The sequence below is a fragment of the Oncorhynchus mykiss genome, chromosome 15, assembly GCF_013265735.2.
Source record: "Oncorhynchus mykiss isolate Arlee chromosome 15, USDA_OmykA_1.1, whole genome shotgun sequence".
NCBI lineage: Eukaryota > Metazoa > Chordata > Actinopteri > Salmoniformes > Salmonidae > Oncorhynchus > Oncorhynchus mykiss.
Window position 1 is genome coordinate 35,313,475 of NC_048579.1, and position 16,081 is coordinate 35,329,555.

A 16,081-nucleotide genomic window follows, 5' to 3' on the forward strand; every position below is an offset into this window, starting at 1 on the left:
TGCTTCTGTTTTTTCCATTGTCACCCTTACCCAAATAACAAGAGGAATACCATATTAATCTCAAGAATTCATCCTTTGATTTATTCAAGTCAAGTGACTCTAGAAATCTCTATTCATGCAGAAAAAACATTGGTAGTCATAATACTGACATTGGTATTAACACTGTACTAACATAGATATCCATAGTAATATTTTAATTCCTCTATTCTTCTCCTGTCCAGGAGTCATCAATTAGCCATGCAGTACAGTAGAAACATTGGTATTCATTGGTAACAGAGGTACTTCGCTATTCTTCTCCCCCTGTCCAGGATGGCTTCAGTTCTAAACTGTGTGGCCTTAGCCGAATAGTACAATAGTAACATTGGTATTCATACAGTACAGTAGTAACATTGCTATTCTTATATTCTTTTCTCCGCATCCAGGAGTCATCAGGACTGCCTTAGCCAACATGGACCGGGAGGCGAGAGAACACTATGCTGTAGTCATTCAAGCCAAAGACATGGCAGGATCAGTTGGAGGACTTTCTGGATCCACCACTATCAACATCACCCTCACCGACGTCAACGACAACCCTCCCAAGTTCCCGCAAAGTGAGTATAGATACCATGGCTAAATTCAGCAGGCAAAACGGTGTGTAACATTCAGAGAGAAATACAACAAACATGCCTCTCGCACATCTGGAATAAGGAATCACATCAGACTATTTGTATAATTTATATCTGCAATGTTTCCCACCATTTGCGTGGCCCAGTTACTCCATATCACTTGGATTTCAAGGCTTAACGGTATCTAAGACATCTGCTATCTATTTCTGCTAAATACTAATTACTTTGATTGATAAACAGCAGTGCTTCTCAGAGACTCTTCTCGTGACTGGCATGAGATCCTTTTGAGTGTATTTTTAGTAGGCCAATTATAAATGGAGTGTTCTCATCTATCTATAGAAGAATCATGATATACTCCTCCTCACTCATATAGATAGAGCTTCAATATAGAAACTCATCAGCTTTAATTGACTGTCAGTAGGCTCCATCTTTAATATATAACAGATGTGTGCAACAGACATTATTTAGAGGAGCATAGCATTGACTAAAATTGCACCAATTATGAATCATGATTTTAATGTATTTTTTATCTATCCTATCATGTCATAATAATCAAATATTAATAGAAAATTTGGTCTCAAAATGGACCTCATCAAATGCCATGCAGGCAACAACATCAAAAAATAGCTTGAACATTTTAATGTTATGTTGCTGTAACACTGAACATCTGAACATTTTTATAATACACAGTATAATCGATAATACATCAACCGGGAATGTAGCTTTTTCAGTAGTAGAGAGAGAGAAAATGGCTGCACCAAGCTGTTGCGCATACAAAACGCTGCTGGCACCCAGCCATACAATGACGCAATGTGATCTTGCTCGCTCATTTTTCAAAATAAAAGCCTGAAACTATGTCTAAAGACTGTTCACACCATGGGGAAGCTGGTTGATATCCCTTTAAATGGAGCGAAGGCAGGCTATGGAACATGGAGCTTTCCAAATAGAAGCCACTTCCTGGTTTGATTTTCCTCAGGTTTTCACCTGCAATTTCAGTTCTGTTATACTCACAGACAACAGTTGAACAGTTTTGGAAACTTTTGAGTGTTTTCTATCCTAATCTTATATGCATATTCTAGATTTCTTAGCCTGAGAAATGGGCAGTTTAATGTGGGTACATTTTTTCATCCAAACATCAAAATACTGCCCCCTACACTCAAGAGGTTGTTAAAGTCAACACTATTAAAGTACCCTCAGACACATTTCAGGTCTAAATGTTGAGTCAAGCATTCCGACATGATTTCGAAGGGCATTAAGTAGCAATTCAAGGAGCATCTGTGAAGTAATTTCAGGGTGACACAGCTAAAAAACATAATCATTTGGACAATCAGCCCAAAATATGTCACCAACTAGTGATGTTAAGCTTTTTCTAAATGGCTGTATTGTTATGCTCATGGTCAACAGAAAATTACCAGCTGTACGTCCCTGAGTCGGCCCAGGTTGGCAAGCCAGTGGGGAAGATAAAAGCCAATGACGAGGACCTTGGAGTCAATGCAGAGATCAAGTACAGCATCATCAACTCCGAAGGAGCAGCCATGTTCTCCATCAACACTGACAGGGACACCAGGGAGGGAATCATCAGCCTCAAGAAGGTAAACAACAGAGTATTAAGGTTTTGTATGATTTTAGCCAGTAGTTTTGAAAGTAGCGCTCACAAGCCAAAATGGATCAAAAGTCCAAAAGTCTTATATATATATATCACATGAAATGGATGATGTTGTACACAATTGTGCACAATTTTCGGGGACCCGTTTTTATATATATGTGTATAAATATGTTACGATTTTGTAAGTGCTTAAAAGACTTTTGAGAAACTTACCCCACCCACAATAGACTTCCTCAAAGCTCTCAATATAGGGATGCAGGTCTTTAGATGTTGCACACGTGAAATTGTGTAATTCCAAACTCTATCTGTAACGTACTGTTTAATTTGGTTGGACACGAACAAAACATTTCCGTGTGCGAACATGCACGTGCTTTCTCGTTACTCGTATCACCACAATGGAAAGCACGCACATGCGCACACATGGAAATGTGTCGCTAAAAAAGTGTCTTGACCCTTCTATAACATGCTATTTTCATACAAAATAGAGATTTGGTTAAAAATAGCAAACCAATCCTTTAAGATCTTGTTGAATCACTATAAGGAAGATGTTCAACCATTTGCACTTGCACACTCACCTTTAACGATATAACAACATAGCATTGGTGTAAGGATTAGTTGAAGGAAGTTTCCACCATTGTAAAAATCCACAGTGCATACTTTGGGAGAAGAGAGTAGATGCTCTATTCCTGTGTAATAATGCTGTTAATATTTTTGTAAAAAAAATATATTAACATTTTATATAGTACTTTAATAGGCTACTTGCATTGTAATTACATGGTACACAAGTGGAATGAAGTCTGTTCCTAATCCTGCATTTTTTCCTGGTGCCTTTTTCCTGGACACACAGCCACTGAACTACGAGAGGAAGAAGACCTACACCCTTCAAATTGAGGGAGTGAATAGCCACTTGGAGCCTCTTTTTTCCTACCTTGGTCCTTTCAAAGATACTGCCACCCTAAAGATCACTGTGGGAGATGTGGACGAACCGCCTGTATTCTCTATGGACTATTACATCATGGATGTTTATGAGAACGCTCGGATTGGTAGAGAGGTGGGGGCTGTAACTGCCAGGGATCCAGACAGCAAAAACAGTCATGTCAGGTAAGAGCTTGGAGCCAATGTATTCTCTTTTAGCATCCCAAATGACACCCTATGCCCTATATAGTGGACTACGTTTGACCAGTGCACTGCATTCGTATCCTGGATAGTACAGGATCTGCTAACATATATCGTGTGCACTCTGTTATGTTTTACGAGATAATATATACTGTATATGTACAGACATCATGCACACATATTGTACAGTTAATACTACTGTTTACATACATATACATCTATTCAGGTGCCCGAAGACATTATAATCACCCCCCCCCCCCCCCCCCCCGCAAAAAAAAAACTCTGCACTCACTATCATGTCTAAAAGCTTAAGGCCATTCAGCCTCTAAAAACCTTGAATTAATTTTCCCCTTTTCAAGAAATGAAGAGGGAGTTGTGTCATAAACTCATATCAGATATATTACCCATACACCAGTAGATTGCAATCTAATAGTCCCTATTACATGATACAAGATCTTGGCTTGGTGAACCACCATGCTGTACATATGGGGCTTAGGGAATTCTTCAACTGCATTAAGCACTGAACCTCAGTCCCTTCACGTGTTATTGTGCCCATATCTCTTTCCACCATATCTGCAAAAGACAAGCTCTGCCCCTTAATGAAGAAATAGGTATCTATAATACATTTTCAAGTAGAGATAGAGGCACAGACAGTCTAAAAATAAATAATAAGAATGGTTGATTCAACATAAGAATCTTAAGATATTTTAAAGGGATTTGTGGTAAACAAAAAGGAAATCTACATATGAAAGGGTCTTGGTGGGATACCTCCCCCTCATCCAGTCTTACTGCTCTCTCACTGTTCTCCACCAGACAGAAAGAGAAAATGGGAAATGTTTGGAGGACATCCATTTGAACTGGGAAAAATAAAAGATAGAAAAAACAACAATGCCACGGAAGAATATTCCCTGTGTTGGCGGTTGACGGATGGCATGTGTCAAAATGCAGTAGGGGCAGATAGCAGTCTCTTTCTCTATGATCGCTGATGTTGTTTTTGCCTCATGTTTTAGCTATGCTCCTTTGATATACAAGGAAACAAGGCCAGTAGTCTGGTATGTTCTGACAGTTTCATGTCCCTCTGAAAGTGAGACATTTAATAACCTGAGTCATACTTGTAGGGCACTTGTAGATGGTCTTCTTTCATAGTACTAACATATTTTTTTATAAAGCTCTATGCTTGACTCACTTGACCTAAACACTTGTCTCCTACAAGGAGCATAGGTCATTAGTGAATGTTTGACAATAGAAAATGGCCAACATATATTATTACTGAGAACCATTACTGAATTAGTGGTGCAAATGGAAATGAAAAGATAAATTACCAACCACACATTCGGTGTTCATTTCATACATAATAACAGTCTTATAAGGAACATAAACATACATGAACAAAGTTCTTGTTCTCTGTTCAAGACATCTTTTGATGCATTTTAATGACTTAGTAAAGACTGTGGAGAACCGGTGGAGGACCATTAATACAATGTTACTATCACACATCAAAACGTTATTACACAAAACATTCCTCTCTTTAAAGAGCCCTGGATAATTGCTGTTAACGAATTTCAGTGAGTCTTCAACATTAGTGCCCTGAATCCATTTACTGACTGACTGAATCCCAAATGACACCCTATTCCCTATATAGTGCACTACTTTGGTCAAATTGAAAGTGCTACTTACAGTGCCTTGCGAAACTATTCACCCCCTTGGCATTTTTCCTACTTTGTTGGCTTACAACCTGGAATTAAAATCGATTTTTGGGGGGTTTGTATCATTTGATTTAAACAACATGCCTACCACCTTGAAGAAGCAATTTTTTTAAATTGTGAAACAAACAAGAAATAAGACCCCCAAAAAAACTTGAGCATGCATGACTATTCACCCCCTGCAAAGACAATACTTTGTAGAGCCACCTTTTTGCAACAATTATACAGTGCCTTGCGAAAGTATTCGGCCCCCTTGAACTTTGCGACCTTTTGCCACATTTCAGGCTTCAAACGTAAAGATATAAAACTGTATTTTTTTGCGAAGAACCAACAACAAGTGGGACACAATCATGAAGTGGAACGACATTTATTGGATATTTCAAACTTTTTTAACAAATCAAAAACTGAAAAATTGGGCGTGCAAAATTATTCAGCCCCTTTACTTTCAGTGCAGCAAACTCTCTCCAGAAGTTCAGTGAAGATCTCTGAATGATCCAATGTTGACCTAAATGACTAATGATGATAAATACAATCCACCTGAGTGTAATCAAGTCTCCGTATAAATGCACCTGCACTGTGATAGTCTCAGAGGTCCGTTAAAAGTGCAGAGAGCATCATGAAGAACAAGGAACACACCAGGCTGAGATACACCGAGATACTGTTGTGAAGAAGTTTAAAGCCGGATTTGGATTAAAAAAGATTTCCCAAGCTTTAAACATCCCAAGGAGCACTGTGCAAGCGATAATATTGAAATGGAAGGAGTATCAGACCACTGCAAATCTACTAAGACCTGGCCGTCCCTCTAAACTTTCAGCTCATACAAGGAGAAGACTGATCAGAGATGCAGCCAAGAGGCCCATGATCATTCTGGATGAACTGCAGAGATCTACAGCTGAGGTGGGAGACTCTGTCCATAGGACAACAATCAGTCGTATATTGCACAAATCTGGCCTTTATGGAAGAGTGGCAAGAAGAAAGCCATTTCTTAAAGATATCCATAAAAAGTGTTCTTTAAAGTTTGCCACAAGCCACCTGGGAGACACACCAAACATGTGGAAGAAGGTGCTCTGGTCAGATGAAACCAAAATTGAACTTTTTGGCAACAATTAAAAACGTTATGTTTGGCGTAAAAGCAACATAGCTGAACACATCATCCCCACTGTCAAACATGGTGGTGGCAGCATCATGGTTTGGGCCTGCTTTTCTTCAGCAGGGACAGGGAAGATGGTTAAAATTGATGGGAAGATGGATGGAGCCAAATACAGGACCATTCTGGAAGAGAACCTGATGGAGTCTGCAAAAGACCTGAGACTGGGACGGAGATTTGTCTTCCAACAAGACAATGATCCAAAACATAAAGCAAAATCTACATTGGAATGGTTCAAAAATAAACATATCCAGGGGTTAGAATGGCCAAGTCAAAGTCCAGACCTGAATCCAATCGAGAATCTGTGGAAAGAACTGAAAACTGCTGTTCACAAATGCTCTCCATCCAACCTCACTGAGCTCGAGCTGTTTTGCAAGGAGGAATGGGAAAAAATTTCAGTCTCTCAATGTGCAAAACTGATAGAGACATACCCCAAGCGACTTACAGCTGTAATCGCAGCAAAAGGTGGCGCTACAAAGTATTAACTTAAGGGGGCTGAATAATTTTGCACGCCCAATTTTTCAGTTTTTGATTTGTTAAAAAAGTTTGAAATATCCAATAAATGTCGTTCCACTTCATGATTGTGTCCCACTTGTTGTTGATTCTTCACAAAAAAATACAGTTTTATATCTTTATGTTTGAAGCCTGAAATGTGGCAAAAGGTCGCAAAGTTCAAGGGGGCCGAATACTTTCGCAAGGCACTGTAGCTGCAAGTCTCTTGGGGTATGTCTCTATAAGCTTGGCACATCTAACCACTGGGTTTTTGCCCATTTTTCAAGGCAAAACTGCTCCAGCCCCTTCAAGTTGGATGGGTTCCGCTGGTGTACAGCAATCTTTAAGTCATACGATAGATTCTCAAGTGGATTGAGGTCGGAGCTTTGACTAGGCCATTCCAAGACATTTTAATGTTTCCCCTTGTTTCCCCAAAGCATGATTCTGCCACCACCATGCTTCACTGTGGGGATGGCGTTCTCGGGGTAATGCGAGGTGTTGGGATTTTACCAGACATAACGTTATCCTTGATGGCCTAAAAGCTCCATTTTAGTCTCATCTGAGCAGAGTACCTTCTTCCATATGTTTGTGGAGTCTCGCACATGCCTTTTGGTGAACACCAAACGTGTTTGCTTATTGTTTTCTTCAAGCAATGGCTTTTTTTCTGGCCACTCTTTCCTAAAGCTCAGCCCTGTGGAGTGTACGGCTTAAAGTGGTCCTATGGACAGATACTCCAATCTCCGCTGATCTGTACTTCTCCACAACTTTGTCCCTGACCTGTTTGGAGTGCTCCTTGGTCTTCATATTGCTGCTTGCGTGGTGGTGCCCCTTGCTTAGTGGTGTTGCAGACTCTGGGGCCTTTCAGAACAGGTGTATGTATACACTGAGATCATGTGACAGATCATGTGACACTTAGATTGCATACAGGTGGACATTATTTAACTAATTATATGACTTATGAAGGTAATTGGTTGCACCAGATCTTATTTAGGGGCTTCTTAGCACAGGGGGTGAATAAATATGCACAAACCACTTCTCTGTTTTTAATTTTGTATCATTTTTTTAAATAAGTAATTTTTAATTACACTTTGTAACGGCATTCAGAGGTGGAAGAAGGATTGGACCATCGGACCGGTAAGTGTTCATGATGATATTTAATTGAAATGAACTGAACACTGAAATACAAAACAATAAACGATGTGAACAAAACGAAAAGCAAAACAGTACCGTGTGGCCCAAACACTCACACGGAAACACCCACCACAAAGGACCAAGCACCGTGGTAACGGGCAGCAGCAGCAGCGATGTCAGGACTCCTGGACATGTGAGGATGCTTTGGATGGCAAGGGTTGCTACATATGGGAGGAGATCCTGGATGGAAGGGATCGCCTCCCATGGGAACAGGTGGAGGCAGCTAGGAGGGCAGAGGCAGCCGGAGAGAGGAGCCAGCGATACCAGGGAACACGGCTGGCAAGGAAGCCCGAGAGGCAGCCCCAAAAATGTGTTGGGGGGTGGCACACGGGGAGTGTGGCGAAGGCAGGTCGGAGACCTGCACCAACTTCCCGTGCTTACCGGAGAGCGAGATGGACCGGGCAGGCACCGTGTTATGCGGTGGAGCGCACGGTGTCCCCGGTGCGTGTGCATAGCCCGGTGCGGTACATTCCAGCTCCTCGTATCGGCCAGGCTAGAGTGGGCATCGAGCCAGGTGCCATGAAGCTGGCTCTACGCATTTGGTCTCCAGTACGTCTCCTCAGGCCGGCGTACATGGCACCAGCCTTAGAAATGGTGTCCCCGGTTCGCCAGCACAGCCCATTGCGGGCTATTCCACCTCGCCGCACTGGTCTGGCATTCAACCAGGTAAGGTTGGGCAGGCTCGGTGCTCAAGAGCTCCAGTGCGCCTGCACGGTCCGGTCTATCCGGTGCCACCTCCACGCGCCAGCCCTCCGGTGGCAGCCCCCCGCACCAGGCTGTCTCTCCGTCTTCTCCCTACAGGTGCTCCCGCCTGCCCAGCGCTGTCAGTCTCCCGTCTGTCCTGAGCCACCAGAGTCTCCCGTCTGTCCTGAGCTGCCAGAGTCTCCCGTCTGTCCTGAGCCGCCAGAGTCTCCCGTCTGTCCTGAGCCGCCAGAGTCTCCCGTCTGTCCTGAGCCGCCAGATTCTCCCATCTGTCCTGAGGCGCCAGAGTCTCCCGTCTGTCCTGAGGCGCCAGAGTCTCCCGTCTGTCCTGAGCCGCCAGAGTCTCCTGTCTGTCCTGAGCCGCCAGAGTCTCCCGTCTGTCCTGAGCCGCCAGAGTCTCCCATCTGTCCTGAGCCCCCAGAGCCGCCAATCTGTGCTGAGCCGCCAAAGCCGCCAATCTGTGCTGAGCCGCCAAAGCCGCCAGTCAGCCAGGAGCAGCCAGAGCCGCCAGTCAGCCATGAGCTGCCAGAGCCGCTAGTCAGCCAGGAGCCTCCAGAGCAGTCAGCCAGCCAGGAGCCGCCAGAGCCGCCAGTCAGCCAGGAGCTGCCAGAGCCGTCAGCCAGCCAGGAGCTGCCAGAGCCGTCAGTCAGCCAGGAGCTGCCAGAGTCGTCAGTCAACCAGGAGCTGCCAGAGCCGTCAGTTAGCCAGGCGATGCCAGAATCGCCCTTCACTCCGGAGCTGCCAGAGTCTCCCACCTGTCCGGCACTGCCGGAGTCTCCCTCCTGTCCTATGCTGCCGGAATCTCCCGTCCATTCGGGACCCGTGGCGAGGGTCCCCAGTCCGAGGTCGGCTGCGAGGGTTGCCGCTCGTAAGGGGCCATGGGGGCGGTTGAGGAGGCAGACAAAAACTGTGGTGAAGTGGGGTCCACGTCCCGCGCCAGAGCCGCCACCGCGAACAGACGCCTACCCAGACCCTCCCCTATAGGTTCAGGTTTTGCGGTCGGAGTCCGCACCTTTTGGGGGGTACTGTCACGTTCTGACCATAGTTCTATTATTTTATTCTTTGTTTTAGTATGGTCAGGGCGTGAGTTGGGGTGGGCAGTCTGTTTTTTTTTCAATGTTGGTTTTTGTGTTCTCAATCAGAGGCAGGTGTCGTTAGTTGTCTCTAATTGAGAATCATACTTAGGTAGCCTGGGTTTCACTTTTGGTTTGTGGGTCTTTGTTTCCGTGTGAGTGTTTGGGCCACACGGTACTAATTCGGTTTTTGTAAATTCAAGTCAGCTTTCTTTAATTAAAATCATCATTAACACTTACCACGTTGCACTTTGGTCCTCCTCCCTTTCTCCCGGCGACAACCCTTACACACTTCACCAATTTGGACTATTTTGTGTAAGTCTATGACATGAAATCCAAATAAAAATACATTGAAATTACAGGTTGTAATGAAACAAAATAGGAAAAACGCCAAGGGGATTGAATACTTTTCCAAGGTACTGTATATACGGAATAGGGTGCCATTGGGATGCAAGCACTGTAGTGTCTGAAACAAACCCTTTGCACTGTTGACCGTAGACCCCATGGCACATAACGATATGTTTGACATCAACCCTTCAAGGGTAATTCATTTTTGCATTGTGATGAATTTCCCATTTCCTCAGGTCTGCTTGAAATGTTTCTTAGACTGTGCAAATGCAGTATTCATGTAAGCCTCCTTTCTCAAAATAGGTATTTCATCGACCACAGTGAGCACAGCGATAAGTATTTCAACATCGACATGGACAGCGGAGTTATAAAGACTACCCAGAGTCTGGACCGGGAGGACATGCCATGGCATAACATCACTGTGATAGCTTCGGAGGTTGGTAGGTACCCAGGGTTTCCATTCATACTGCAGCAGTGTGTGTGTGTGTGTGTGTGTGTGTGTGTGTGTGTGTGTGTGTGTGTGTGTGTGTGTGTGTGTGTGTGCGCATGCGCGTGCATATCCTCAAGCATGAAATATAAAATCTGTGGAGGTTTAGGAGGCGTTATTAAAACCACACTGGTATAGGTGAGGTTAGTGAAGTGTCAATCAATGTATCTTTTCTTGTTCTGATCTTATGAAATCTTTTAGCATTTCCTTTAGCCTTTTCACAAACCATTTTCCTGGCTTTACCTCCCTAACTCATAATAGCACAGAGACAAGTAGTTATGTGCAACTTCCAGCACGCGTTTACGATGAACACTGTGGCAATACCAGCTTTAAGTAAGAGTGGCCAAGTAGGCTACCGTGGCTATTTGATCATAATGTAGGCCTACCAAAGTGGCTTACCATCAAAAACGAGATCCCATAACATTTTATCATGGAAATAGCTGTTCTATCATTCAGCCTACAGTAGCAGCCAATGTGTGGTGTTCATTGTAGACCTACATTCCATCAGACTTGCAGGGCTTGACATCAAGCATGCAGGGCTTGACATTAACCTGTTTATCCACTTGTCCTTCAGATAAGGGGGTGACTGAAAATGTTGTGTTGTTTGACGCAAGAAACCACTTGCATTATTATTATTCCCATACCATTATTACAGAGAATCTGACAAATTATGCTATTTGGGACACAAACACATGATCCTTTAATGACTGTCGTATTAATATTTAATGGTGATCAAAATTATATGTTATTGTGTTTTATAACTTATATTAAAACACTACTATTCTGGTTATGTAATTGTTGTTGCCGTTTCCAAAATGATGTTCTGAAATCTAAAGCATGACTATATAGAGAGTGTGTTTGGTGGATGTTCCAAGGCTTTTAACAGTTTATTCATAGCACATTTTATTGAACATATTTACTGTTGTTTCATTTCCATAATATAGTTGCCTTTAAAAGTGTATCATTATGCATGGGTCATTAATAGTTGGAAAATTGCTCCATGAGAGTTGGAAAAATGACATTTGAAAATGCTTTCAATTTGTTTATATCTCCTGCACAGAATTAGAACTTCAGTCTTACTGCTGGTTAAGTAGGAGTCGGATGAAGAAGCTAGTAACCCATTATAACTGCTGTTATTTGGAATTTGGAAGGAATAGGCATAGCTCTCGCTATTATTTCCACTTGAGTTGTATTGTATATAATTGAGATTGTACATCTCATATAAACGTCATGATATACATTTCAAGATATATAAGAGCTCTTCATGCTACTATTAATATTGAAAGGGATTCATTTTTATATACAGTATATTCTATACTATAATTTTCAACTGGCATATCGTACTAACTGCACCACTTAAGCTAGAAAATGTGTAGAATGCCATGTAGGCCATCACATGCACGGTATCTAAGGAAGTCTCGAGCTATTGCTCGCCTAAGGTAGAGTACCTCATGATATGATGTAGACCACACTATCTACCGAGAGAGTCTTCGTCTGTATTTTTCTTAACTGTTTTACATACCACTACAGTCAGAGGCTGGCACTAAGACAGAATTGAATGAGCTGTATTCCCGCCATAAGCAAACAAGAAAACGCTCACCCAGAGGCGGCGCTCCTTGTAGCAGGGGACTTTAATTTAGGGAAACTTAAATCAGTTTTAACAAATTTCTATCAGCATGTTAAATGTGCAATCAGAGGAGAAAAAAACTCTGGACCACCTTTTCTCCACACACAGAGACGCATACCTTGATCTCTCTCGCCATCCATTTGGCAAATCTGACCATAATTATATCCTCCTGATTCCTGCTTACAAGCAAAAATTAAAGAAGGAAGCATCAGTGACTAAATCTATAAAAAAGTGATCAGATGAAACAGATGCTAGGCTTCAGGACTGTTTTGCTAGCACAGACTGGAATATGTTCCAGGATTCCTCCGATGGCATTGAGGAGTTCCCCATTTTAGTAATTGGCTTCATCAATGAGTGCATTGATGACGTCATCCCCACAGTGACCGTACATACATACCCAACCAGAAGCCATGGATTACAGGCAACATCCGCACTGAGCTAAAGGGTATTGCTGCCATTTTGAAGAAGCAGGACTCTAACCCAGAAGATTATAAGAAATCCCACTATGCCCTCCGATGAACCATCAAACAGACAAAGTGTCAATACAGGACTAAGATCGAATCGTACTACACCGGCTCTGACAATGTTGGATGTGGCAGGGCTTGCAAACCATTACAGACAACAAAGGGAAGCACAGCCGAAAGCTGCCCGGTGACACGAGCCTCACAGACGAACTAAAGTCATTCTATGCTCGCTTCGAGGCAAATAACACTGAAACATGCATGAGAATAAGAGCACCTCCTCCCAGCTGCCCACTGCACTGAGGCTGGGAAACATTGTCACCACTGATAAATCCTGCATAATTGAACATTTCAATAAGCATTTTTCTACGGCTGGCCATGCTTTCCACCTGGCTACCCCTACCCCGGTCAACTGCCCTGCACCCCCCACAGCATCTCACTTAATCAAGCCATGTGAGACGCTAGCGTCCCACCTAGTCAACAGGAAATGGAAGTGCGCAATGCCAAATGCTAATAGTACTCGATAAAACTCTAACTTTCATTAAAACACACATGCAGGGTACTGAATTAAAGCTACACTCGTTGTGAATCTAGCCAACATGTCAGATTTTTAAAATGCTTTTCAGCGAAAGCATGAGAAGCTATTATCTGATAGCATGCAACACCCCGAAATACCTGAAGGGGACGTAAACAAAATAATTAGCGTAGCCGGCGCTACACAAAACGCAGAAATAAAATATAAAACATTCATTACCTTTGACGAGCTTCTTTGTTGGCACTCCTATATGTCCCATAAACATCACAATTGGGTCTTTTTCACGATTAAATCCGTCCATGTATACCCAAAATGTCAATTTATATAGCCCGTCTGATCCATGGAAAAGCTCCGTTCCAAAACGCAACGTCATTTTTTAAAAATAAATAAATTGCCTATAATCTTTGACAAAACACTTCAAACTACTTTTGTAACCCAACTTTAGGTATTTGTAAACGTTAATAATCGATCAAATTGAACACTGGGCGATCTGTATTCAATAGCAGCTACTCTTGAAATCATTGTCCTTTGTCTCTCTCCCATAAGTCTCTTCCTGTTTACTGGAAAGGAAGGGCCTATTTCTCATTCCACCAAGGACTTAAACCAATGAAAATGCCAGTACTGGCGACATCGTGTGGAAGCTGTAGGAACTGTAACCTGACCGTTATCAATTTTCTCTTGCGATAGACAATTCAGAGACTGGCGGATGAATACTTTTTGGTGGTTTTTGTGACCAGGTTTTTCATGGGATTTCGCTTGCTGTTCACGTTCTGTTATAGTCACAGACATTTTTTAACCAGTTTTAGAAACGTCAGAGTGTTTTCTATCCACATATACTAATCATATGTATATACTATATTCCTGGCATGAGTAGCAGGACGTTGAAATGTTGCGCGATTTTTAACAAAATGTTGAAAGAATTCAGGGGAGCCTTAAGAGGTGCATCCCCCATTTCTCCTTCACCAAAAATCCAGTTAGCTGATGTTCTGAAAGAGATGCAAAATCTGAACCCCTACAGATCAGCCGGGCTAGACAATATGGACCCTCTCTTTCTAAAATTATGTGCCAACATTGTTGCAATCCCTAACACTAGCCTGTTCAACCTCTTTTTCATATCGTCTGAGATTCCCAAAGATTGGAAAGCTACCGCGATCATCCCCCTCTTCAAAGGTGAAGACACTCTAGAGCCAAACTGCTACAGACCTACAGTGCCTTGCGAAAGTATTCGGCCCCCTTGAACTTTGCGACCTTTTCCCACATTTCAGGCTTCAAACATAAAGATATAAAACTGTATTTTTTTGTGAAGAATCAACAACAAGTGGGACACAATCATGAAGTGGAACGACATTTATTGGATATTTCAAACTTTTTTAACAAATCAAAAACTGAAAAATTGGGCGTGCAAAATTATTCAGCCCCTTTACTTTCAGTGCAGTAAACTCTCTCCAGAAGTTCAGTGAGGATCTCTGAATGATCCAATGTTGACCTAAATAACTAATGATGATAAATACAATCCACCTGTGTGTAATCAAGTCTCCGTATAAATGCACCTGCACTGTGATAGTCTCAGAGGTCCGTTAAAAGCGCAGAGAGCATCATGAAGAACAAGGAACACACCAGGCAGGTCCAAGATACTGTTGTGAAGAAGTTTAAAGCCGGATTTGGATACAAAAAGATTTCCCAAGATTTAAACATCCCAATGAGCACTGTGCAAGCGATAATATTGAAATGGAAGGAGTATCAGACCACTGCAAATCTACCAAGACCTGGCCGTCCCTCTAAACTTTCAGCTCATACAAGGAGAAGACTGATCAGAGATGCAACCAAGAGGCCCATGATCACTCTGGATGAACTGCAGAGATCTACAGCTGAGGTGGGAGACTCTGTCCATAGGACAACAATCAGTCGTATATTGCACAAATCTGGCCTTTATGGAAGAGTGGCAAGAAGAAAGCCATTTCTTAAAGATATCCATAAAAAGTGTCGTTTAAAGTTTGCCACAAGCCACTTGGGAGACACACCAAACATGTGGAAGAAGGTGCTCTGGTCAGATGAAACCAAAATTGAACTTTTTGGCAACAATGCAAAACGTTATGTTTGGCGTAAAAGCAACACAGCTGACCACATCGTCCCCACTGTCAAACATGGTGGTGGCAGCATCATGGTTTGGGCAAGCTTTTCTTCAGCAGGGACAGGGAAGATGGTTTTGATGGGAAGATGGATGGAGCCAAATACAGGACCATTCTGGAAGAAAACCTGATGGAGTCTGCAAAAGACCTGAGACTGGGACGGAGATTTGTCTTCCAACAAGACAATGATCCAAAACATAAAGCAAAATCTACAATGGAATGGTTCAAAAATAAACATATCCAGGTGTTAGAATGGCCAAGTCAAAGTCCAGACCTGAATCCAATCGAGAATCTGTGGAAAGAACTGAAAACTGCTGTTCACAAATGCTCTCCATCCAACCTCACTGAGCTCGAGCTGTTTTGCAAGGAGGAATGGGAAAAAAAATCAGTCTCTCGATGTGCAAAACTGATAGAGACATACCCCAAGCGACTTACAGCTGCAATCGCAGCAAAAGGTGGCGCTACAAAGTATTAACTTAAGGGGGCTGAATAATTTTACACGCCCAATTTTTCAGTTTTTGATTTGTTAAAAAAGTTTGAAATATCCAATAAATGTCGTTCCACTTCATGATTGTGTCCCACTTGTTGTTGATTCTTCACAAAAAAATACAGTTTTATATCTTTATGTTTGAAGCCTGAAATGTGTCAAAAGGTCGCAAAGTTCAAGGGGGCCGAATACTTTCGCAAGGCACTATATATATATATATATATATATATATATATATATATACTGAGATCATGTGACAGATCATGTGACACTTAGATTGCACACAGGTGGACATTATTTAACTAATAAGGACACCAATAATAAGAAGAGACTTTCTTGGGCTAAGAAACAGAAGTTATGGACATTAGACCG

At 42.4% G+C, this 16,081-nt stretch overlaps 1 protein-coding gene across 2 annotated transcripts in view; it reads left to right on the plus strand.

Annotated features, from left to right (window-relative positions):
• LOC110490018 (cadherin-18) overlaps nt 1-16,081 on the plus strand; it is a 368,917-nt gene that overhangs the window by 321,052 nt on the left and 31,784 nt on the right. For both annotated transcript variants that reach the window (XM_021563094.2, XM_021563095.2), the window contains 4 exons: nt 423-590; nt 2,010-2,197; nt 3,059-3,312; nt 10,287-10,423. In XM_021563094.2, the coding sequence (XP_021418769.2) occupies nt 423-590; nt 2,010-2,197; nt 3,059-3,312; nt 10,287-10,423 (747 nt within the window). The remainder of the gene's footprint in view (nt 1-422; nt 591-2,009; nt 2,198-3,058; nt 3,313-10,286; nt 10,424-16,081) is intronic.